This window comes from Haliotis rufescens, unplaced genomic scaffold, assembly GCF_023055435.1.
Source record: "Haliotis rufescens isolate VD_foot unplaced genomic scaffold, xgHalRufe1.0.p SCAF_22, whole genome shotgun sequence".
Classification (NCBI taxonomy): Eukaryota; Metazoa; Mollusca; class Gastropoda; order Lepetellida; family Haliotidae; genus Haliotis; species Haliotis rufescens.
In genome coordinates, this window is record NW_025963913.1 from 9,501,022 (window position 1) to 9,527,702 (window position 26,681).

At 36.6% G+C, this 26,681-nt stretch overlaps 1 protein-coding gene across 3 annotated transcripts in view; it reads right to left on the reverse strand.

Moving 5' to 3' along the window:
• LOC124114452 (ankyrin repeat domain-containing protein 26-like) overlaps window positions 1–26,681 on the reverse strand; it is a 792,436-nt gene that overhangs the window by 379,812 nt on the left and 385,943 nt on the right. For 2 of the 3 annotated variants that reach the window (XM_046475020.2, XM_046475019.2), the window contains exon 16: window positions 24,219–24,566. The exons of the other annotated variant lie outside the window; for it this stretch is intronic. In XM_046475020.2, the coding sequence (XP_046330976.2) occupies window positions 24,219–24,566 (348 nt within the window). The remainder of the gene's footprint in view (window positions 1–24,218; window positions 24,567–26,681) is intronic. 3 annotated transcript variants of the gene reach the window in all.

Here is a 26,681-nt window from a genome sequence, read left to right on the forward strand (position 1 = left end):
CCTAATACAGGATATTTACCATCCCCAAACACACAAGCGTGATAAGCTCTTTATCATATAATGTCATTCTTTAATTCTGTGCTTGAAAATCACTTTCCCTCTCTCACAAACATTACCTAAACATTGCAAGTTTTCCTGGAATGCGCGCATTAATATTTATTATGTCACAGGGTAAGTGATGTGTCAGTCTGACAGTGACAGTAGGCAATATAGTTCCAACTAAAATCTGTTCCTTATACAGTGGCAAAGCAACATATACGCAAAACAACAATTGTTTTTATTTGCATTTCGCTGCAATCCATCAGTCTGTCTGCTAGAGTAACTGCCCTTTGTCAAAGGGAAGCTACTCTAACCCTAGTCTATGAGACGTCACAGCCACGTTCAGACGCTGTTGACAGTCGGCCTGTCCTGTCATAACATTAATAAGTGCAATCAGATGTACAGACAGAGACAAAACGAAACAAGGTAACAATTCATTAACATATTTCGGCCAAATCCAACTATTTTAATTTGTGGAAAAGGTTTCAAGCCGCAGAGGTCTACAAGCACAGAGGTGGCTACTGATCCCGCTTGGCTAGGCCTAGTGCCCTCGCAAAATTGTTTCGAAATATCCAAAGTTGCTCAAACTTATAAAATGCCTCAGCTACGTCACAGCTAGACACTCATTTCAAGTATATTAGACTGTTCTTTTGATAATGATAGCAATTATCCCTGTTGTTTATCCAGATTTCCGATGGTTAATTCTGACTCGATTGACGAATGACAAGGGCGACGCCATGTTTGTTTATAAACACTGAAAGTGGTCCCTACTTGACCTTTGATATTTGCATCTCTATCCACATATGACCTAAACAGATATCGTTTTTATCCTTTGGCTTTATCCTGCCGAGAAACCTACCCATTATATGATAAACTTTTTCTTTAATATTATTTTATAAATACGACTTTAGAAGTGTATTTACTACACATAGGTATGCACATGTACATTTAAGGACATCAAGATAGTTTATTTCCAGTAGTTTCCCATTCCATCCCATTCTACTAAAGGAAAAGTTTGAAATAGATAATGATTGTAGGTCAATGAAAGTGATGGAATTATTTGTCATAAAAGGAAAAATATATTCTTGGTATTGAACTTTGAAAATTTAACCAGCAAAATGTTTTTAAGTTATTACCTCTTTCCTTTTTTTCTTAATTTTGGCCTTGATTTCACAAGCTTAGGCAAATGAAGCTCCGTAAAACAGGGGCTGTAACTCTGTAAAAATTAGTCGAAATGAAATGGGACTGAGGTATTGGTATCATCAACATGTCGACATCTTGTGTGTCGAGTGTCAGGGATATTCTCTGGAAACTGTAGGAGGAGTTGATTTCACAAGCTTAGTACCCTCTGTGGGACGGACAGACGGACGGACAGACGGCCAGACTGCGCCACAACATAATCCCCCTTCGGACATTCTGGCCCGGCGGGGGATAAAAAGTGGCAGTTATTTGTCTGAACAGTCCAGCATGTAGGACAACCGGTAGACAAGAAATCCTGGCACAGATATGATGCGAATGTGCCCTGTCGATCACTTCGGGCTTGGCCATTCAGTGTTTAGGTTTTGATCATGAACTTCCTACCCATAAATATACACTATACCACCTTAATATTCACGACCTTAGCTATCTTTCCACATCTTTGATATGAATATTTTCTGTAAATCAGCATCCTAAACAAAAAGACAATCTGCACTGTCATTTCGTCAACCCTCTTGGTGCCACGTACGGGACCATATATGGTCCCTCACTTTTCACACCCGCATAGTGCCAAGGGACCACGTATAGTGTATGTTTATGGGCAGGAAGTTCATGATCAAAACCTAAACATTGAACGGCCAATCCCGAAGTGATCGACAGGGCACGTTCGCATCATATCTGTCCCACGATTTCTTGTCAAATAACTGCTACTTTTTTTCAAATGAGTGAGCGAGTGAGTGAGTTTGGTTTTACGCCGCTTTTAGCAATATTCCAGCAATATCACGGCGGGGGACACCAGAAATGGGCTTCACACATTGTACCCATGTCGGGATTCGAACCCGTGTCTTCAGTGTGACGAGCGAACGCTTTAACCACTAGGCTACCCGACCGCCCTTTTGTCAAATGAAATGAAAAGGAGATTACAAAAGTGTGGCCACGACATCTAACGTGAGTCGACGCCATATTGTAAACAAATTGTGTCAAGGTCGGTTCCACATGTGGTAGCTCGGCCCCCGTTTCGGTCAATGGTACAGGCGATACAAACATAAAACAACTACTGAAAACATCAACATAACTTCTACAATGATGACAGCAATACCTTTTTATATTTGGTTAACCGCTTATGGATACGATGTGCTGTAAAGTTTGCTTACAAATCTTTTCCTTTCATTGAAACTGTGATAATGGCGGCGCTGTGATTGGTTTGCTGAAATAGTATTTTCCGTGAGTCTAATGTACATGGTACATGCTGTGATTGTACAAGATAATTGATAACCAATTGTGTATGCATATACATCATCAAATACACATTACTGATCTCTTCAGAAATTGGAATATATTATCATAACATGACAGCTCGTATTTCCAACATTCTGCCATGGATATTAGATCTAATATTAATATTAGATTTACACATTATTGATGTACACTGTACTCTCGATTAATGTATGATAATCTATTGCAAGTCTTCAACTCTTATTTGATATGTTATCTGAAATGTCAGCAATGAGTAAACTTTATTTTATTTCGTTACAATCTCCAATTTTATTCGAATAGGCTAATAGACTGTTTGTGATTTCCGTCCGCTGTGAATTTGTCGTCTGGACAGGTGCGCGTGATTTGACCTCGCGTGTTGTGACATGGGTGACGTCATATGAAACAGCTGATCTAATGTTGTGGAAGTATAATGGATACACATGGTTTCATTTTCCAAATAACAATATTCTCTTTAACTAAACCAGAAAGCATATCTAGTACATCGCGATTGGAAAATGTCCACAGCGACCGACGAGTAAATGAGACCGCTTATCACTTGACTAACACTGTCAGAATATTTGGCTCAGTTTTCTAATTTTGGTATGTTGACATGTGCTTTTCATATCTGTTTGAAGGCTTGAAAATAATGTGCATTTAGTGGAGTAAGGGAATGGAATGTTTTACAGTGAGAAAGCTATCAAAATGGATCCAATATTAAACACCCTAGATTTTTAATATTTAAGCTTCACCTATTGGAATCTCAAATGGTTCAATTTATAACATTAACAGTAAAAGTAATTAGATCTACCCACAATATATAGATACTCGATTTCTGAAAGACAAAATGTTTTCAGTGTAAATGTGATTTCGTTTTATGTTTTATATAGTTTTATTTAGTTTTATTTTTCACTCTGCATTATCTAAATTACCAAATACTTCGATCAGTGACATAGTATAGTAATTACTTTGTTTTGTATCCTTTTGTATTTAGTATGAAATAGATTTTTGTAAAATAAATATTTGTCTAAGAGCAAAATCAAAGCATTCTTGTGGTTCTTTTTTCACCATTTTAATTTGTATATCTTCCCTCCAAGCTGTAGTTAAGCTAGGCCAAAATTAGGAAAAAAAGGAAAGACAAAATAACTGAAAACCATTTATATTTAAGATTTTGCTGGTTAAATTTTCGAAATCAATACCAAGAATATATTATCCCTTTTATGACAAATAATTCCATTACTCTCATTGACATACAATCATTATATATTTCAAACTTTTCCTTTAGTAGAATGGGATGGAATGGGAAACTACTGGAAATAATCTATCACGTATGTCCTTCAATGTACATGTACATACGGTACCTAGGTGTAAATACACTTCTAAGGTCGTATTTATAAAACAATATGAAAGAAAAACTTGTATTTCAAGGACTGGCCATACAAGTATATTTTGAGCAAAGATCTATGGAAGGCAGCCAAGTGCGGAATACATGCTGAGACGAGGATGTATGTGTTCTAGTGGTCATAGTGAAACAAATTTGTTCAGAGTTTTGAGCACATGAACTGTATATACATTGAACACTTTTTAATCGGATTAATTCATATTTTTTTAATTTTCTCTTTCACTCAATCTAGATATTATTTATAATTGTAACGTAAAAAAATAATATTGCCTTCTTTCACCTGTACTGTGCAAATTATCGTTTCCTTGTATTAAATACAGCCTAACTACTCTACTCTTCTTGAGCTTTCAAATTCAAGTATTAAAAAATCAAGCTTGATATGAGTTAGATTTAAACCATAAACAACACATCACGACATCCGAAGCATCAATAAGCGGTCTGTTTGATTGCACAGCGAAGCAATGACATATGGCGCCCGAGTTGCGAGTGTATTTGAATAGATTTGCTGCCCATGAAAACGTTTCAACAATTTTGATTCAAGCTACATGTACTTACTCTTGGGTGGTATTACATTAGTATGATCTTGTTAATTATTAAGAAATAACAATGATGTCCGATATTGAGCGATGTCAATTTGAGTATTGTAAGGGCTGTTTAGCGATCTTTCACATTTTGTCCTTTCACTATGTGTGAGTTCACTGGTGTATGAACCTTCAAAGAGTGGTCTGTGCTTGCCACAATGATCATACAATGTTTGGCCCTCACTCTATGAAGGTTCATATTTCTATGAACTCCCACAATTTGACAGTTAATTTATGATTTTTTATATCCCTATTTTGTACCTCAAAGGATGTATGCAGTGTGTGATATAGTATCAATATTCTGCTGGCCAGTAGTGCAAGCTAACCTTAAAAGTTACCAGCCACTTTCAACTTTCACTGGCCATCACTCATTTTTCACTTAAGATATGGACCAGGTTTCCCTTCTCTCAAAAAGGAATGCAAGTTGCGCTGTGGAGACATATTAAACTTGTGTAGTCGAAGTTTGATAGCAGATGGCACTCGTGGCGACAGGTAGCACATAGCAACTTCCCGAGCAAAATCCATTCAAATCATAACTAAAATGGCCAATCTAAGAAAAAGCCAAAGGGGAAAAGGTGAGATTAAATATCAGCAAGCTGTTCAGCAAGTTAATTCAGTGGATCAAACATCAACAAAGCCAAAAACGCCAACTCATAGCGATACTACCCTGACACCAGAGAATCAAACGACAGCCTTAATATCAGCAAGCAATATATCAGATATATATCAATTGTAAGATTTCACAATATCCACCTTCTGGGTACCTATTTTATTACCGTATATCATTTGCTATAAAGCCACCACATGTATAAGGCGACCCCCCTGTACAAGCTTTCAAAATTGATGCTAATATATATACCTTGAATATAAAGCGAATCGGAATGAAGCACGTCACCAGCCCATACACAATCCCTACATTTGCTATAAAAATGTGTTTGTCTTCCGCAGATAAACAAGAGTTTGCCACTAACGTGGCTATATCATCCGCCCCTGTTGCAGAATTTATGACATAATTAAATCTAAACAAACCCTAATCTTTTTTAACCGAGGTGGAACTTGTCATGGAAATTGTAAAAAAAAGAAGAGTTTGGAACCTAAGTCCATCTTGTTGCCATGGAAACGTAAAAAATACAAATTTCCAAAATTTCTAAATAGTAAAAAGCACCAGTTCAGCATGTACCTGACAGACCTGCAAAGTTTGATGAAAAAATATTGAACGGTTTATGAGGAATGCTCCGGAAACGAACCCTACCCTCACAGAACCTAAGTCCATCTTGTTTCCATAGAAACGTAAAAAAATAAAATTTCTAAAATTCCAAAATAGCAAAAGGCACCAGTTTTAGCATGTACTTGACAGACCTGTAAAGTTTCATGAAAAAATATTGAACGGTTTCTGAGTTATGCTCCTTAAATGAAACGTGACGGACGGACGGACGGACGGAACTTTGTTGGGCGGGGGATAAAAAGAAATATTTTCATTGTTTAAAGGGGAAGTGTACACGCAAAAGTTACTTTCTTTCTTTTTCTAAACAAAACGCAATTTTAGAATTAGTTAGTACCTGTGTTTGAAAATATACACTCATTTTTTCACAGTGAAAGTAGGAAGCTCACAATAGTGTGAAAATGATATGCCGTTATGAGGCCTTCGTTTTTCGAGCTAAACAGGCCTGAGTTATCCCCCTTAGATTATGACGTAATTGGTGCCAATTCAACTGGGTCCCTGTCTATTCTCAACGCAAAAGATATCAAGTACCAGTTTGCGGTAAAACAACATGGCCTACGACACACTCCGGCGCAGTGGTGACTCAGCATAACACTATGCTAGCTGGCATCTGAGACGCAAGAATCACACAACTGTACCTACACCACGTGAAGCGGCTCTAACAAAGCATGATGACGTCATAATGTTTATCAATTGGCACCAATGACGTCATATTGCAAGGGGCATAAGCCATGGTGTTTTTGTTATGGAAATAGAACACTTGGTAAATGTGAAAAATATAAATAGCTTTAATGCGAAAACTATGTTGATTAATTGTGATATTTTTATATTTTTGTCTATGACACTTCTAGGTTAACACTTTTAATGTGGAAAAAGTACAAGAAATATAGGTTCATTTCCGTGTGAACTTGCCCTTTAATATTTATGCATGACCCCAATGTCAAACTCCAAAACGAGGCTTTCCCCGCAAACTACAACTTTAAAGATTCTATAGCGGCTCCTAATATTCTTCACACAAAAACATCGAGTAAAAAGAATGAAATGGTTTTGTGTCGAATACTTTGGCTACTGGAAACTGTCCAGGAACATTCACACAAGCCACTTTCACCGGGTACATTTTTTCAGTACTGATTCACAAACGAACTCACCGTTGTGTCGTCACTAGCCATGCACATGCCTCCCTCGTTCTTTACTATTATCCACATCATCCTTACAGTGTTCCCTACCACACTTTTCTGTCACAAAATCCACCCGAAGAATTATTAAATAACACGTCATTCATGCGTACTTGCGAGTTCGACGTCTGACGTCTGATGCCTGGAGCCGTTTCAGTTCGTGCCATATCGGATCATTCCTCGCGACTCGGTATCTTGTAGATTACGGAATGGGACGAGTGTGCCAAATGGCATCAGGATCATTCGTAAGTGTCGATAGATTAAAGTCACGAGAAACCATGCCTACCTGTAACCTTCGTAAGGGTCCGTCACCTATTCGACCCTTTTCGTTCAGTTCTGTAACGTCATAGGCATGACTAGGTAAATTTGCACTTTATGTTACAGTGTGGACATAGCTCAGACGGTTAGCTGTCGGGCTAACAATCTGAAGGTCGCGAGTTCGCGTCCGACGGATTCTCACAAAAACTGGTTGCTTGTCTTTGAGACATGTGACCTACGGCAGAGACCGTCCTCACGAAAAGTTGTGGTACTGTATTCTAAAGGTGCTCCGAATTATTGGACATTTTGATTTTAAAAAAGGGCGCTTACTTGACTTTTCTTGCCATATTACGATTAATGTAGAAAAGTAGGAAACTTATAATACCAGCACTTTTATCATTGGCTAGGCGAAACATATATCTTTTGGATTTGGTTACTTTAGATATTGATGGAAAGACAATCAACTGGAGTTGCATGTTATACAATTTGGTTACATTGTGTGAAGAATAAAGACGTTGTAACAGTTTTGATACAATGTATACGTTTTTGAAACCACGACCTCATCACAGTGAGCACTGAGCGGTATGCAGGTTGACTGACGTCCAGGCACCATGAGGGTTAATTTAGATACTGTTAGAAATAGAAAGACAATCATCCTAAAGTACTCATGGAAATGAATTATTTTTTTTGTGCTGGATATAATAATCGACACAAAGCATTACGTAGATGTAAATATGAAATAACAAAACAACTGGAAAAGTACTAGTCTGGATTTGCTAGTTTTATCTTAGTGCTCAATACAAAATGTACTTTACAGGAGGTAATTTGTAGGCACTTTCAACATTCAAAAATAAAACTAAGTCCAAATTGACATGGCAGAAACAGGCTATAGGCATTATGCAAATTAGCCTGGAAAAAAGTTACCAAAACAACAATAAAACTAACAGCTATGTTTATGTACATAATAATAATGACATGTAAGTTGTTGTTTGAGAAGGGAATATGTTACTTTTACGTTCTGATATTTTTACGATGATTCACTATCCCACAATGCCACTCACAAATCACTAACCACTGACAACTCACATGCACGTGGGTTTCAAGCACCTGTTTTCACCTGTTGTCAAGGTGTCATAGGTCATGGACATTCACCTTGATCTACTAACACCTGGTTATGCTCAGTTTCACGATAGTCTGTTTTGTTCATATTTTTACACACTTTTACGTGTAAAAAGTCATAAAAAACTTTGATACGCTGTAATTGTGCCAAGGCCCAATTAGTACTAATTGAGCTGTATGAATATTTATATATTTTGTATATTAACTGCATTTATTTAAAATCTGAGATCGAAAAAAACAGGGTTTTTTTCATTTCCGTGAGTACTTTAGTTAAATGTTGTACAATTTGGTTACACCAAGTAAAGAAATAAGAACCATGTATTCAGTTTCTAAATGATGGTAAGTCAGGAACATAGTTAAAAGGGACATTTTCTCGGACCTGTAGCAAGTGCACTTTTTGTGCTTACAAAAGTATGTTCTAAGGACATTCAGAGCATGAACAATTTCAGATTCCTTTGATTGTGGTTGACAAAATTACTCAGACCATGTAACTTACACAAAAAGGCAAACAAGTATCTGAACAATCTGTAATTCTAGAATGTGAGAACTGGCAACATTGTTACTGACCTTATGGACTGAAAGTTTCAAAATAAAAGGCATCTAATATTTGAATGTCTTCAATATCCATAACATCCAACCAACCACTACAATGACATCACAATTGAATGTGATGACATGAAGATGCCATTGTGATGTCATCTACCTAGAAACAGGTTGCTAGGGTCTAATCTGTATGTCAAGCCTTCCAACATTCAGTTCCAAGATGGAAAAAAAACATATTTATTAAATGAGTCATTTAAGAATTGACTTTCACTTTGTGTGAGTTCATTGGAGTATGAAGGTTCATACACCAGTGAACTCACACAAAGTGAAAGTCAATTCTTATAATTTTTTTATCACAATTTTGTACCTCAAAGGATGTAGGCCTAGATCTAAACACAATTATATTTAGCATGTGTGACTTCATGTTTACACTGACAGCCATACAACAACCAGCTATATCGCGGAATAAAATAGTTCCTCAAAAAGAGAGGTGACATGAGCATATGGATGCACAACTTGCTCTTCAGAAACCTCTTACTATATGCAGCACATGTTTTCAAATCATATCCTCATTAGATGAGAAAGTTCTGTAAAGAACTACCTCAGTAAGACAGTCACAATGACAGCGCATCGTAATACATTTACATCAAGTACAAGACGTCAGAATGGCCGACACGATAAACGTGACAGGAGAGATTTCCGAAGTTGTTATTGAACATGTGGCGGTTACATGTGTTCGTCATCATTGATCAACTGGCCGATCATTGAAAGGTGAATAAAGATGTGTCAAACAGACACTAAGGTAAATTCATTGATTGCTGGAGACGGTCAGTATCAGCCTTGACACGGGTCGAGTCAATACTACGATAGTTTAGATGTGCATTTCTTCGTTTGTTCATTAGGATAGGCCGTAGCGAGGATATTCGTCAACAATCATGCAGTCACGCTCTCTGACATTTTTCAATGTATACTGAAACGCTGAGACCAGGATTAAAGGTTCTAAATTATCAGAAAAAAACAAATTATGTATGTTTTCGTGCAAGGGAATTCCCAGGGGTTTCCCCAGGAATGTGGAAGTAGTCCATCAGTGCTTACGTCATTTCAAGAACACGGTCTCGTGAAAAACGTATGAATGTCAAATTGTGTCGTTCATACACTTATGAACGTCAATTTCGCGGTCATGTGACCGACCTCTGGTCCAATGGAAAAGCTGTATATTGTGTAAACTTCAAATTAAAAAATTATATCAAAATTGGTCCTGTTTTTAATGAAATCATTTGACCAAAATGAAATAGTCAAATTTTAAGTTAACCAACTTCAGACATGACTTAAAATGCTTGTCAATCCAGTGCACAAATCTACAGTTTTTATATATATATGTACCAAAAGCCATAAACTGTTGTTTCAATGTTGACTGATACAGTTAATTGTTGCTGTTTGTTGTTTAACGCTGCACTTATTCCAGCCATATGACGGTGGTCTGTAAAAAAATTGAGTCTGGACCAGACAATCCAGTGATTGACATCACGAGCATTGATCCACACAATTGGGATCTGATGACATGCATCAACCAAGTCAGCGGGCCTGACCACCCAATCCTGTTAGTCTCCTCTACCCTGGATCTTCACGGGTCTAAGAAGTAAGTGATTGTATGTTGCCTTCCCTGCTGATACAGATAATTGAAACTGCCATGCATAGCTGAGCAGTTTTTGGTTGCCTTGTCTACTACAGCAATGTATTTGTGAAATTAAATGTTGTTTTGAGAAAAAGAATGTTTACTGCTTGATACATTATTTCAAATAACAAAGTTCATGTAATCCTTATTGTGTAAATTCATTTCTCAGATTATTATTATTATTCTCTAATAGGTCATGCTAGGTACAGTTTTATATAGGAGAATTCTTAAAATCAAAATTTGTACATTAGTATGAGTTTTCACCTATATCAGCGTTGACCCACAGAAGAGAACCGTTACTTAAATAACAAGAAATACATGTCACTGACATTTTCACTTCTTATAACATACAATCTCCTTAATTACAAATCACATAACATATTTTAGTGTAATTTTTATGCAACGAAACTTGGATTTCAAATGCAAATTGAAGTATCAAAATGTTATTTTTATGTTTGTGTTCCACCAATGACACTTGTCTTTACCCCACATCTCTGCATTTAACAGATGTATGGTTGCAGGTAGTTCTAAAAAAAAGTGATACATTTGTTAATAAACCTGGAATGATATTGCCATAAGACTAAATTCCTAAATTATCATAACAATGGAATTAATGTAAATGTAAAACAAATGGACGTCAAATTGTCATCGATGTAACTCTAACTTAAGATATGTTTCATGGTGTTTTACTGTTGTTCTTACAAAATATAATATGGATCCATTTTCTGTGATACATAAAAAACACATTTTTAAATCACATTTACCTTTAACATTTCCTAAAAGGGTATGTCAGATATTTCATAATATTAGCGGCATAAAAAATTAAGTCATTGGTATAACAGTAGTGTTGTGTGGTAATCCTAAATTCTCTTTTGCATATATGTTTATGATGTTTTTATTGAAGAACTAACATCAGTTTGTAAAAGCTATACCATGACAATAAATACATCGATTTGTTTAATTAGAAGTACCACATTAAGAAATGTCGCTAAAGTGTCACTGGGGACATGAATTGTGCCAATGGTGTAACAAAAGCAATCAACGTAAGTTACAAAATTGCTGAATGTTTAATTTTCTTCTTTTTCCTTTAACCTTTAGCCTGCTGAATTATTTTCACACTTCTTACCCCTGCCTGCTGGATTAATTTTAGCATAAGGCGCTCTAAAGAGGGTGGGTGATTTCAAACAGTCGGTGCCTCATTAAACAATGGCCAATTGAAGAAATATTTTGCACATTTATTCCTGATAGAAAACTACACAATTCTATGTAAAAATATCCTGGTGTTTTCAATTATACCAAAGTTAAGACCAAAGCGAACACAAAATTTGTAAATTTTCTTGAACTTACCTGAATTGCGTTATTGAAGGTGGTTTGCATTTCATGCTAGGAACCTTTTAATATCGTAACATTTTTGCAAATTGATTTCAATAATCATATCTCCGATATCTTAATTTTAATTGAGTAAAAATTCGGGTTTTATAATCGGCACATATCAGCGCGATGGTAAATTATGAACCATTTCAGTGAATTTATTATCTAAACGTTAAACAGAAAAATAACTTAATTTTCGAGGTCATGATGTCGGTTGCAGAAATATGAATATTCGGGTAAATCTGACGTGTCATGTTATAAAATTTGCAGGAAACAATTAATGACTTATAAATATTCACTAATCCTAATTTCAAGCGTTTTGGTTGAATATTTACGATATACAAAAATAAACAACCCGTGTCATGATGCTAGCAGACGTCCTAAAATCAAACATGGCGCGCTTCGCCCGACCTCCGCATAACTTATTGCTATTTTAATATCAACAAAGTTTACATTGCCTTTATAAATATAACTTGGCGAAAGTTGACGATCTTCTCAATCGAAGAATGTTTTATTCGTCATATTCCAATAAATATGACGAGAGAAAAATGAAAATAAAGATCGTGAATTCTGACAGCACTATTTCAATAAGTGCAAAGGTCACCGGATGTGATGTCACAGACAGGGGTAGTCTGCTGATAAGCTTTCGAAACAAAACAATAACAGTAAATTTTGAAATAGTTCGCCTATCACATACAGCAAAAATATAAGTCGATACACAGTATCAGTAATCACCACTAACATGAAATAAAAATGTGACTTTGACGATATAATTCGCGTATTAGTTAATCCGTTTGACCTTGCATGCTCCCGTGACCCGGAAACGGTAGACGATAAATCAACATGCCACATGCAAGTTTCTCGGTATCTTTTATTTGAACTTCTGTTGATATTTAAGAATCACCATTCAATGTTGTGAATATAAATGGGACATGATTCATATTTCGGCGATGTACATGCTGATAAGTTTCACTACAACAAGTGTATCCCACGCAATACGTCTATGGATATCGTCGATCAGCAAGATCACCCTCAACAACAGGTGCGCGAAAATGGGCTTGACAAAACGTGTTTCAAAATTACATCCCCGCGTTGCCGAATATGATAGGGTATATATAAGCAATAAAATGCTACGTACATATTTTCGGTGTTAGTTCCACATTACATTTAGGATAGTTTTCCTTTCGGGAATACATTCATAGATTCTAGCATGATTTTAGAACAGTTTCACGAAGGATTTCTAAATTTATTCCAAAAATATGAAGACCACCATGATTGCGCATTGATGATAGATTTGTAATTGTTTAATTATTTACAGCTGTTTACAGGTTTTAAAATTTTAAGTTATATTTAATAGTTATTTTTCCCACAATGATGGTGTGTGGGGACAGTAAATATTAGTCTTTGCATCAGCACAGTGTAACTGATCAAACTTCAATTATTATCTTTAGTTTAAACATATTTATACAACAATTATTATCTTGCACTCTGAAAATCAACTATGTGAATAAGTAACTCTCTGATGTCATCATTTTAATTTTAGTATTCCATGAATAATGAATAAATCAGATCCTTAACATATACATACTAAACTCATATGGACATTAATCTTGTGCATTATGTGGTTTGTTTCCAAATAAAACAATTCTGAAATATAATCTAATAGGAATTAATTTAATTTAATTACAGTAACAGTACTTGTAACAGTACATGACATTTTTGTTTGTTTAATCACAAGAACCATGGTGGCACATGAGCTGGTAAGTTTGCCATAGGTTTCTTAGAAAATGCTATCTCAGTCTTCTGGTTGGAATGAAAAGAAACATGCCTGTGTACATGTTTACCCTTGCCAGATGTATTTTTTCCAGTCAGCCAATCCATTACTTTTGTTCACCTTATGTGGTCTATTTTATACATACAGGTACTGCTTCCAACCTGTTTTTTCTTTGTATGCAATCACAGTATCACAACTTCCTCAGCTGGTGTGTATAAAAGTTCCCCCGTCATCATGAAAAAAGAATTATAAAGGAAAGTCATATTTTCATTCAAAAACATATCTGTCTTTCCTTGAATACTCTTTGTCTAAGTGCCAGAAATGTCAGTGTCATAAAAAAAATTAAAAAAGATTTTCATAAGGACTTTTCTTAGATAGACCTAGATCTAAGTCAAACCATGTGACTAGTTAGGTAGAATTATAACCTTATAAGCCCTCATTTCTGAGGTGTCCATATTTTTCACCTTTTTAGGACTAAATGTGATCCGTGTAGATCTGCCTGTTTTGTTATGTAAAACAAATTCTTGTCTTAAAAAAATGAGAAAAGGAATCATTCATAGGAATTTTTTTTATCCCATTGATTCACGAAAATCAGTTGAAATGTACAGTGGTGACTTTTGTACCCAAAATTTCTAGTAATTTGTTACCCAAATGGGTATGTGATTTTGTAGATCTACCTAGAATTATTTCAAAGATATACATTAATTTGGTGTCTTAAACTTAACATAATATCACTTTCCTATCAAAACAATTCATTCTTACTTTAACCAAAATAACTGGCCTCTCCTTCTGTGACAAGACGTCAATTTTCTCTCAAAACTAAACAATCAATTTCAAGGATCACAGTCATAATCATATCTGGAACTTGATGAAATATTTTATTATGTGTTCTGTTCATCTACATGAAAACATAAATATAATTATAGATTATTGTCTTATTTTCTTAGGTACAAATGCACAAAGTATTTTGGGTACAATTTAATTTGTTTTGGGTACAAAATCACATATATATATAAATGGGAGCCTAGAATCTATATATATTTACACTACCTCGTTGTGTACCAAAATGTTATCGGTTCAGAGGACGGGAGGTTCTCAGAAAGTTTTCAACAACATCTTTAATATTTAAATTGTTCTTTTTGTAATGTTAGACCAATAACAATATTATGTTATTATTATGGCATATCAATACGTTGTATCGCTCTCCGTTGCATTCGTTTTTAGAAAATATTTTAAAATTAAAATCATCGAGCGTGAAATCCATTACGGTTTCGGATTTAGACTTACACATTTGATGGCGACAATCACGAAGAAATATGAAACAAATAGGAGTGAAGACTGCTCTCCATATCAATAAATAGTAAATTATGTATTTTCTTTTCAATTTGAATCTATTTCGGAATTTCTTTATGATAGCTTACCAACTTTTGCATATTTTGCTTCCATGTGTCACATGCGGTACGTGCTTCCGGTTTCAGAAATGATAGCTAAAATTTTGATTATTTCTCGTAAAATGCATTATTTTGCTATTGAATGGTTTACCTAGAATGTATATCAGTTCAGATTTTGCGTTTCATTCAATATTTGTCATTTTTCGCAGTGTGTGTTGACTTTGTTCAACTCAACAAATCGCGAGTTAGGCCACGCCCAAACGTATCACTGACGTTTGTCGGCTTGTCAATGTGTCGGAAAGTTTATCAAACGAAATCATTTGCAAACTCTTTAAAAATGAAATTCTTTCTACAAAGATTTATACATACGTGTCAATAATTCTAGAAAATTAAGTTAGATGTAACAAAATGATTGTAATAGTCTAACGGGATAACTATGCATGTGAAGATGTTTGTTTACCGCCGTTGCCATGATCGTACAAGTTCCATCCAATCGATGATGTTACGATTCAGATTGTTTTTGTTTACAATTAGTTACACCGAAAGTTGCTAATTTTTAGAAATAAAGGAACATGTGTGTTTTCCTTTCGTCAGCAAACAAAAAATTAAGATCGAATAGGAAAAATGATGAAATTATAAAGAAAATATCGGACTGCATGCCGCTCAACGTGAAGTGCCAAAAGTCAACAATGGCCGTTTCTGGTAGTTGTGTGCCGAGAAGTTTGGCCGAAACTTTTTAAACTCGCGATATTTTCTTTTTGAGGTAAATAAATGACTGAACGTTTTGATATTGAGCAAGCTGAGCATTTATGCATGTCATACGTAATTTAAATGTTACGCAAAGCCTTCTCGGTAAATAGATATGGCGAGTTTTATTTTGGGGTGTTGTTATGCTATTCGCCTGTCGAATGGGTTCAACATCAGATGCACGGGGATTGACACCTCTGTCGAATGGGTTCGACGTTAGCGTGCAGAGCTTTAAGGACTTGATCATATTTGAAATGAATCAAATGTGTATAAAACTATAATTGGACTATCTTTTCAGTTACATAATATTTTAATCGTCAATGGTGTAACATTTGTCATAAGTGTGACATTATCCCACTGACCAATACACCACTGACCAATACACCACTGACATATTTTGAGTTTGTTTTGCTTGTTTGTTCGTTGTTCAACGCAGCAGTATTCCAGCTATATGATGGCGGTCTGTAAATAATCAAACCTGGACCAGAATATCCAGTGATTGACATCATGAGCATCGATCCACATCATTGGGACACAATGACATGCATCAACCAAGTCAGCAAGCCAGACCACCCAATCCCTTTAGTCGCCTTTTATGGCAAGCATGGGTTGCTGAAGACCTATTCTACCCCGGATCTTCACGGGTCGACATATTTTGAATATTGGTGCATTTTTAAAATAACAACTACTTCCTCTGCAGAGAAGCATGTGCTCTCAAGAAAACAAATGAACAATCTCTTTTCATCTAACAAACAAAATCTGTTGAATTAGTGCACGTGTGATAGATAACAACGTTACACTAATAAGACTAACCTCCTCGCAAATTATCTCCCTTTATCCCTTCACCCTAGTTTATATTTTTTTAAGATTTTGCAAACAAGGAACTACTTTCCAAGTGACAATTACATATGGTGGTGAAACATCCCTGTGTGTAAGGAGGAATTTACGTTTCAAGGTTTTACATTTGTAATGATAAAAATAAAATTTCCGGTAGACAACTACACAAAAAGTATATGATAAATAGGATATTACATGTGTCGAGTGACTGGGGAAAGGATATATTTTCACTCGTGGCTATCTCCTTTGTCCCCTTCACTCGATGAGAGAAACAGGATATTTCAGTCGACACATGAAATATCCTCTATATATACTCAACAACAAAAGTTCCTGTGACACCATTATTTTGGTGTATTTTTCAAACAAGTAAAGTTTGGCTTTCAATATTGTAGTACATGTATGGAATCAAGTCACAAAAACGCAACTGCTACAGAAAGGCATGCATTATATGCAAAAACTTACTTTTATGTAAGCCCAATGCATTTCACTACCCAAGAATGGATATAAAAACATGTGCGTTAACAGGATTCCATATACATTGTTTACCATCGTGCTGACAACAACCACTCAGAAAAACAACAAAATTATGCAATTATTCAACATTACGAAATGCCACGCCTGTCCGAAAATGAGCGTCTGCGAGCCATTGGTATGTTTGAAGCAGGATCGAGTCAATGTGATGCTGCAAGACAATTTAACATCCACAGAAACACCATTTGGTGTGTATGGCAACGTTGGAAACAGACGAATGCAATCAGAAACCATCCTTGGAGTGGCAGGCCAGGCGTAACCAATAATCAACAAGGCAACTGGATTTGAACAACACACCTACGAAATCGATTCCAGCCAGCAACAGTGACTGCAACAAGCATCCCTGGCCTTCGACGAATATCTTCACAAACCGTACGTCGCCGCCTCAGATGTGCAGGGATTGTCGCCAGAAAACCCACCAGATGTCCCATTTTGACAGGAAACCACTGTGTAGCATGTCTACAGTGGTGCAGACAGCGTCTACGCTGGGTGGCCATGCAGTGGGGGGGACAAGTTCTATTCACTGACGAGTCTCGTTTTCACCTCAGCCACAGCGATGGACGGATTTGAGTGTACCGACATCGAGGTGAACGTCAATCATTAATTGTGCCATGTAAGAAGATCGGTTCGGGGGCGGCAGCATAATGGTATGGGGTGGGTTTACAGCAAGACAGGGGACCCGTTTGATAGTGGTAGAGGGAAATCTCAATGGACAGCGCTACCGCGATGAGATCATCAGCTCTCTTGTTCTACCGTTTTTGCGTTGTCATGGCCCAGGCATTATCTTTCAACATGACAATGCCCAGCCTCATATTGCTCGACTTGTTCAGGATTCTCTTCAACAAAATAACGTGAATGTCATCCCCTGGCCGGCTCGCTCCCCTGATCTCTCACCATTCGCTCACATGTGGGATGAGATGGATTGGCGCCTTTGACGTCAACCATGTGTTCCACAGACACTCCAGGAACTTCGAAACATGCTCCAGCAGATATGGACAGATATCCCACAGGACTTTGTGCGATTCCTGATCCATTCCGTGAGACGAAGATGTGTTGCTTGCATCGCAACCAGAGGTGGACACACACGCTATTGATTTGTAAATTGACATTTTGGCATGTTCATGTTTCTTATGAAATCACGCATTTTCTGACTTACAGGAGTCTTTTATCTGTTGCAAACCGAAATTGTTTCAGATTTGGTAAAAAACATAACTTTGCATTAAATCTTATTCAATGTCACAGGAACTTTTGTTGTTCAGTATATTTTATATACAGTAGATGGAAAGTCCATCTCTTTAATGTAACATTTTCCTAAAAATACACCAAACAGATTTTCCATCTTATCATGACATGGTCTTGCTTTTACCATCTTGACATATCTTATATGTCAGGATGTAAAAACATCTTTTGCACAGCATTAGACCAGAGAACACACTACATGAGTTTCATGATCTTTCTAACATCCTAAATGCAGTTAGGTTTATTACATACATGAGTGTGACAAATGCGGTTATATGAAAAGAATATAAGTCTTATTTTCATTATAAGTCATATTTCACTGTCATAAAAATGAAAACCAGTATTTTTACTATGGTGAACCCCCCCTCCAGTACTTTCATATCCCTGGGATGACAGAACTGGTGTCATCCAGAGTTATCACCCTTAAATGTTGTCTCCCTTAGTTTTTCTGCTAGCGTAAAACCAGAAGATAAGTTGTTGGTTTGGTTTGGTTTGTTGTTTAACGCCGCACTCAGCAATATTCAACCTATATGACGGCAGTCTGTAAATAACTGAGCCTGGACCAGACAATACAGTGATTGATATCATGAGCATCGATCCACGCAATTGGGATCGATGACATGCATCAACCAAGTCAGCGAGCCTGACCACCCGATCCCGTTAGTCGCCTTTTACGTAATAACCTTTAACCTTGTGATATTTACTACTTGATGTCATACAACTTTCATCTTACAAAAAAGTAACACCATGCTGTCTTTTGTGTTCTTGTTTGTTTGACTTTAGTACTACAAACTTGTGACGAAGCAGGTCACTGATCTTTGCCTTGGTTGTTGCTTTATTGTTAACATGCATTTGTGCGCTTTCCCACTTGTGGGTTACAAAGCAGCATATTGACAGTAGCGGGTGACTTCACCTACGTGAAAACTGCCAAGCTGACTGTCGTTCATTTCCCGATTAACGTCAGTATGTCACGTAATTACGTTGTCAATCGAGCGGAGACATACATAACATCTTTAGGGGAATTCCTCAATGTCTAAAAATAACATTAAAAATCATTAGGGAAAACTAGTTTGAAAGGTATCTTTTTGTGTAGTTGTCTACCGGAAAACTGTCTGAGAGCGACACCGATTCAGGCTATGACTGATACAGACTTTGAAGCCAGACAGATCATCTATATGTCGGGTCACCAAAATGAAGCGTCCATTCAAAACTACAACAGAGAATACTCGACTTAACAAAAGAAATCACCGAGCTCCACACTGTCCTGTTTTGCTTCGGGAAATCCAACCGCGCCACCTCAGCAGCCGTTGTTTGACTCAAACACACACCCAAAGTTCACAGAATGTTAATATCAATCCAATCTAAGCATCAGCCGGATCGGGATTTCAATCAAACTTTAACTTTAGTGGGTGCAAGATTTATTTCAAGTGCATGACATTGCCGAAGCCACCATTTTCTGCCGTTTCTAAAACCAAGGGACGTCAAAACTCTCCGCATTGATATAGTTAAGCTTTATAAAATCAAAATTTGATGTTTAATGGATTGTTTTGTTATGATTTATGTATCTGTCAATACAAGGACTGAAGTTGTAATTGTTGACATTCATCAGCTGATGAAGACAATGCCTCACGTGAGCAAAACATCATGGAATTTGCTCACGTGAGTCACTGTCTTCATCAGCTGATGAACGTCAACAAATACAACTTCCATCCTTAATTTAATAAAAACATTTATGACTTCATGTTCTACTTAATATGGAGAATCAACAATAAATATTGAAAATTATGTCGATGTTGACCTTTCTGACCTTCACGTGTATTAATCTCATTGGTTGACACGTACTGTTGTATACAAATTAGATTGCCGATCTGGAATGCTAGCAAACTAGTACCAAATCAAATCGTGTAAAATGATCACATGATACATTCTCGCGAAATTTGATACAGTTCTGTGTGTTGATATATCTGTGCACACGAGTCACAATGTCAAAATGATATTTATAAGTTTCACTTAAAACTTTGACTTTGAAACTCTAGCAATGAGGAAGTCTGATTGTGTAACTCATTGTTATTTCAACTACAAAATCAACCAATCACACATGACATAGTGTTGTTTCTGAAGACGGCATTTGCAGGTCATATCTTGTTTTCATTTCAGAGAGTTTAATGATGTAACTTTGATGAGGTATATTGATGTTTTTACAAGTTTCTGACAAATCTGATAACAAATAAATAAACTGGGCCGGCCATTTGTATCTACGTTCTTAAATTAGGGAGGAATAAACACGGTAAGAACATGAAGATAAGATAACAGTTCAGGAAATGATAAGTGGTCGGCTGATTATTCATTTAAAGTTCAACCCTTCAGACACCGGTTAGGACTATCCGAGTTTTCTTTACAGTTTACCTTGTTAAATCGTTCACCATATGGATTTAATCACCAGGGCCGAGATTTTCGAAACCATCTTAGCTAAGATAAATCTTAACAACTTACGTTCAAAGATAAGATATCTTAAGGTTAAGATAAGATAGATTTTTGAAACTATCATAAAACTATCGTAAACCTGTCGCAGATCATTCAGAGTTATGATACCTATTGTAACTCTGACAGAGAACTCATTTGTGTTAGAGATTGAAAAAGCGGGGTGTTTCCAAATGACGTCACTGGATTTCCCAGCTGCTGACAATAACAATAACATATATAAGTGACAGGGAATTCATGATCACATTGTCAGGTCACATTGTTTAACATGCACATAATTGAGTGAAATTCTGTACAATCCTACATGTAGACATTTTGTTCTTATGATAAAAGATGCCATGACTAACCGAACACAAAAAGCATTCGTGTGCCATGCAACAGCATTTTTCAAAACCAATAAATGTTACAATCAATAAGTGTAGTGTTACCACACTTTAGCTATTAGAATTGAAATAATGTGCGAAAACATACTTCACTATTTTCCCTTCAAATGGTCCTCTCGTGAACGCGCAGAACTGTATGATATAAACACATCGCGTACAAAGTCAAGGACGCAAGTAAGGGACATTATTCTAAATGACAATGAGGAGACCTTTGATCGAACTGCATATGCGTTCAGCATTTAACATGCGTGTTCAAGTCTGATGTTAAGTGATGTATACTGTATATTTTTATGTTTATGTCAAAAGTCAAGTTTACATTATACATGGAAACACTCAAAACAAAAATTGTTCAGGAAGCAGCGCACCCACAAGCAAGTTTTTATGACAATCTAAGCTTGTTAAGTTTGTTTTGTTACTTATGTATCCAATATATTTCACGAATTAACCAAGGACTTAAATACAATATCAAGCTATTAGTATTTAGATGATGAAATTATTTTTTTATCTATCTAGATCCATAACTATTTTCAAAATTTAAAAGTGACACTAATTTTCGTTCGCAAAGAGAGATAATTTAGGAATTGTCAAGTTATGTTGTCTCATGGAACACGCCACAAATTAAAGTGAACATACATATAATGTAGTCATTTTCTATCCTTTTAAATTAAATAGTGCTAATAAACTGGTTTGTCTGATTTCATTTAAATCTGGCTGAGGAGCGAAATACTTTGTAATGTGTCAAATCTATCCCAGAACGTAGTTCAATGATGTTTGGCTTGTCTGACAGAATTGCTGAGGATCATTTACTAGTATTTGTCCGTTGACCCTATACGTTACAATGATTTTATTGTCTGAATGGTCTCAAGTATATCTATATTTTTTTAAAACATGAAACGGGAAGATGTAGACTTAAATATTAAAAAGACCAAAATATTTTAAAACCGGTTTTTTTAATGCAAAGATTATTGTGTTGAAAATGTGTATTTTATATTGATCAGTAAATTTCATTCAGTAAGCTTTTTTTCTGTGAACATATATTGGAAAGTGAATTTTGGACAATGTGCAAACTATGCTACATTTTGACGAGAACCAGAACGAGCATGGGAACCCATTTTTTATTTGATTTGTCGATACGAAAATCTGTGCTTAACTTTTGCTGTCAAAATTTCAGTAAATTGTTATATTTAATAGAATACATCTATATGCTGTTAATCACCTGTTTTTAAAGAATGCAATTGTTCAACAGACAGTTTTTAATCACTTTTTATCAAATATTTGTCTTTCAAGAGGATATAGATAACATAGGTATTGAATTTAAAACGAAACAATTTACAATTACTTTTGCAAGAAAAATATTAGATATTGTATACAAATATTTGATCACATGTATTTAAGTCAATAAATACTACACTGTATAGTCAAAATTCAATTATTAAAACCACCCGTCCCATACGTTTTGGATGTAAAAACTTATCCGAAACCTTCATGGTTTTTTTTACATATGTAGATTGATATAATTTTATAAAATGCGAAAATAAAAACTAAAGCATCGACACAAATGCGATCCAGAAAATATAACAGCGGAACTCTGCGCTTTATGAAAATTGTAACATTGAGCAAGGTGTCCCGGGCGAATACAAAGGGAAACCACTCTCAACTAGAGTTTGAACTAAGTTTAGCTCCCTCTGAGCTATCAATAAGGTCACGGTCATAACTGTAGCCTGCCGACTCCTTCCGTTTTTATCCTTCCCAAATTATCGAAAAGGTATGTTGTTTCACACTACTTCAGCATGGACTCTGATAGAAATATATTGTAAGCTATCGACTCCACAGTTATGTGGATCGCTGTCGCGATTAAGAACATTTTTTACGTGAAATCCTTGATGCGTTCTGAGTGTTTTCGAGAGTGTCAATTTGAATCACTCAGTTTTACAAAATGAAATGTCAATGTTTGAATGTAAAGCATACTAATTGTTTGGTAAAATATCTATGGAAAAGTATGCCGCCATCTTGGATGAAGATAAAATAAACTTACGACAGGTATGGGGCTATCTTAGATTTACGCCAATCTTAAGATATCTTAGGGCTACGATAGTTTCGAAAATATGCTACGATAGCCTACGATTTCCTTACGATAAATTTACAATAATTTTAGGGCTACAATCGTTTCGGAAATCTAGGCCCAGTTAATTACCAGACAAAGGGTCCTCCTGCTGGTGGCTGTGACAAGGGTTGCTAGTCCGGGAGCCTACCGAACAGATCGGGAGGTAAACTTTCCGTTCTTTGTCTTTACTCACAGGACAATAGAGGCAAATTTTTAAAATAATAAAGAATTCTATTTTGCGGGAGAAATAGACTATCATGCGAGAGATTTCATCAAATGGTGAGAGTCTCCCGCAAAATTCGGGAAGGTTGACAAGTCTGACTTATATCTAGATATGGAGCCATTTGTGGTATCCAAGGTTTGTCATTCAAGTTCATATGAAGTTTGACGCTCTTTGGGTGTTCTTGTTTATGTACGGTTTTTAAAAGGCCTCTCACAACACTCGGGATATTTATAGTCAGAGGGGAGCTAGTTTTGCTTGGGGTTGTTATATTATTGTGATTTACAGTCACATCCCAATGTTTGATGCATGGATTGTAATTCCGAAGACAGGGATTGCTATTTGTTTGATGATATTTTGGGGGAAATGCCACTTGCAAGGATTTAGGATTATCTTTTCTTGCCACTGTCATATGTGTACGCACAAAACAGTTTCATTTGATATTTTGTAGGCTTATGCATGGTCAATGTAGATTTGGAGATCCTCCAAAGAGAAAAGATGTTCTTACCTACCTGAGGTCTCAATCTTATTCTATGCTCCAGGATACACATATTGAGAAGATATTTTAACTATACATACATGCTGAATGAAGATTTGATTGTATCTGTGGTGTTGCCATTTAATAATAATTTTGTGTATAAAGTACCAGACCAGGTGAGGTAAATATTTGAGTACCTGTCCCCAACTTTAGGTGAGTCTGGATTCCCATTGTCCGAAGCATAAGAATCTTCATCCTCAAAATCAGCCATCCTATTCTGCAATATGACTTGGCTTGGGGGTGGAACCTGCAATTGTTTCTTCAGCATCTGAGACGTTGATACTGATGGTGGTTGCAATTGTTGGGGAGCATTTGCAGAATTTTGCCGCACAGTTGGTTGGATTTGAGTTCTTGTGGTACATTTCTGGCTTAATACAGACAAGTTCAATGTATCCACATTGGTCTTCATATCTGTATCTGTTGTACATGTGTCCTTTCTGTCATAGTTTTCCTTTTTAACTTCATCCTCTATCCATTTCACTTCCCTGAAAACAATAATTCTCTCGAGCTAAACACAATTGGAAATATTAGTATAAATTTTATATTTATATACTTTTCCTATCTCACAGTTTGCATATATTCTTCTTTTTCGATCCTATGTGGAAACGTACTTGAACCATGTTTCCAGCTTCTAAAACAAAAACTTTTACCTGAACACACCCTAGATCTCCATGGTTAGGTCCAGGAGCTTGCTCGAGCTGACCATGTGTATACCTCTGACAACTCATTCTCCTCTGCAGAGCTTTCAGGCTTTAGGAATTCGGATGCGGGGATGGTTGGGAGGGCGTATCGTGTGAGATATAGGATAAGTATAAAAATATACAATTCATACTAAATTTTCCAAATTTTCAAACTTATCTGTCTCTCACTTTGCATTTTATCCCATGGTTAAATGGTGGGCCCTAACCCATATTGACTACAACCTAAAAGACAGGAACTCGTGAGGTGGAAAAAAACATGATCAACCAGTGTTACCCACCCTGATAGATTACTCAAATGAACCAGCATGAAGTCGGGAATACATGGCAAACTTTTGTTTTCGTGTCATCATTCTTTATAGGACAACCTCGTAGGTGTAAACGCATAAGCGAAAAGGTTGACGACTTAAAATCGATCCTGTACAGGCACCAATTCTTCAAACAAAACACAACACTATCTCCAACAGACAATAGAGTGCGCCAGGTTTGGTAACTCTTTTAAAACTTCGTCAAGGATATCAAACACATTCGAGTGCATGAAGCAAACCAAGGCGAAAAGAGGAACGATCGACAATATTCCATATCAAGGACCATCAAACCAAACCCTACATCACAAATACCCAAGGCAGAGGTGAGAGGAATAAAGGTTCAGGACACCGTTCTCATTTTTTTTAACGGCTGCACCTAATGGTGACTTTGTGTATGAAGACCAAGAAGTCTATTCAGACAAGCTAATCCACCCTCCGAAAGGGACTCCATCTGGGAAAACACCAAAAAACATAAAAAAACACATTACACCAAAGGAAATGTTCAATGATTTATTCTGTATATACAAACATAAAACATGTAAGGATTACTTGTATAACTTGTATACCAGTTTATCTGCGTGAACTTGGGCAAGATAGTTGTCGCGCCAACACCAACAGACCGAATTTGTGGAGCCCTTGGACGTCAGTGACTGAAATGTCGCAAAGGTAGTTAGAGGCGAAAACTGTATTGGACTTCCAGAAGCACCCTTCCATGATAGCGGAAAGAGTGCAGTTACTGTCTAAAGTCCAGGTAGAACCGCGCAAGTCTTGTGAGGATTGGAAATAGTAGGTGGAGGCAGCCAAATGAAAGTAAATGCTCATAGGATGATGGAGCGCCTCCAAAAAGAGATTAAAGTACGGGAATTTTCCAAGGTAGATGCAGTCGACAGCTGGATGAAAAGTCTTTTTCGAGAGCTTCTGAGGAGGCAAGACGCATCCAGATAGTCGATGTGCTAGAACTGGGCACGGATCATTGAAAGCAGGTTGGCTGGTAAGTTGATTTTTTGCCATAAAAAAACCCAACAAAGGCCGAGGAACGCACAACCATTTCCCGATCTCTCAAACTGGAACATCCAAAGCATGAATTTCGCTAAAGCGAGCTGCAGTAGCCAGAGCCAACAGGAAAACAGTTTTCAGTGTGACGGTCTCAAAGTCCTTCCCTGCCAGTGGCTCATTATTGCAGGAAACCAGATGTTGTAAAAGAGTGAGTGAGTGAGTGAGTTGGATTTAACGCTGCTTTCAACAGTATTCCAGTTATATCGCGGCGTGTCAGCTTAATGTGGGAGGAAAGCCAGAGGTGATGCAGGTCTCAGACGTTTACCACTTCGGCGAAACCCACGAGCACAGGTATGGTGCTGACAAAACTAGAAACATAATCGGGGTGAACCGTGATTCGAACCCACAATCATAGATTTCTGGCGTGCCCAAGGGACGCAACTCCGCACAGCGAATCGCGGTGCCTTAGGTGACTGTGCCACCCGTGATCCCTGTTGTAAAAGAACATTCAGGTCCCACGAAAGGGGTTGAAAATGAGAGGATTGGTCTGCCAGTTTATATGAGCGGATGAGCTAATGTAGGAAACATTTGCTAACAG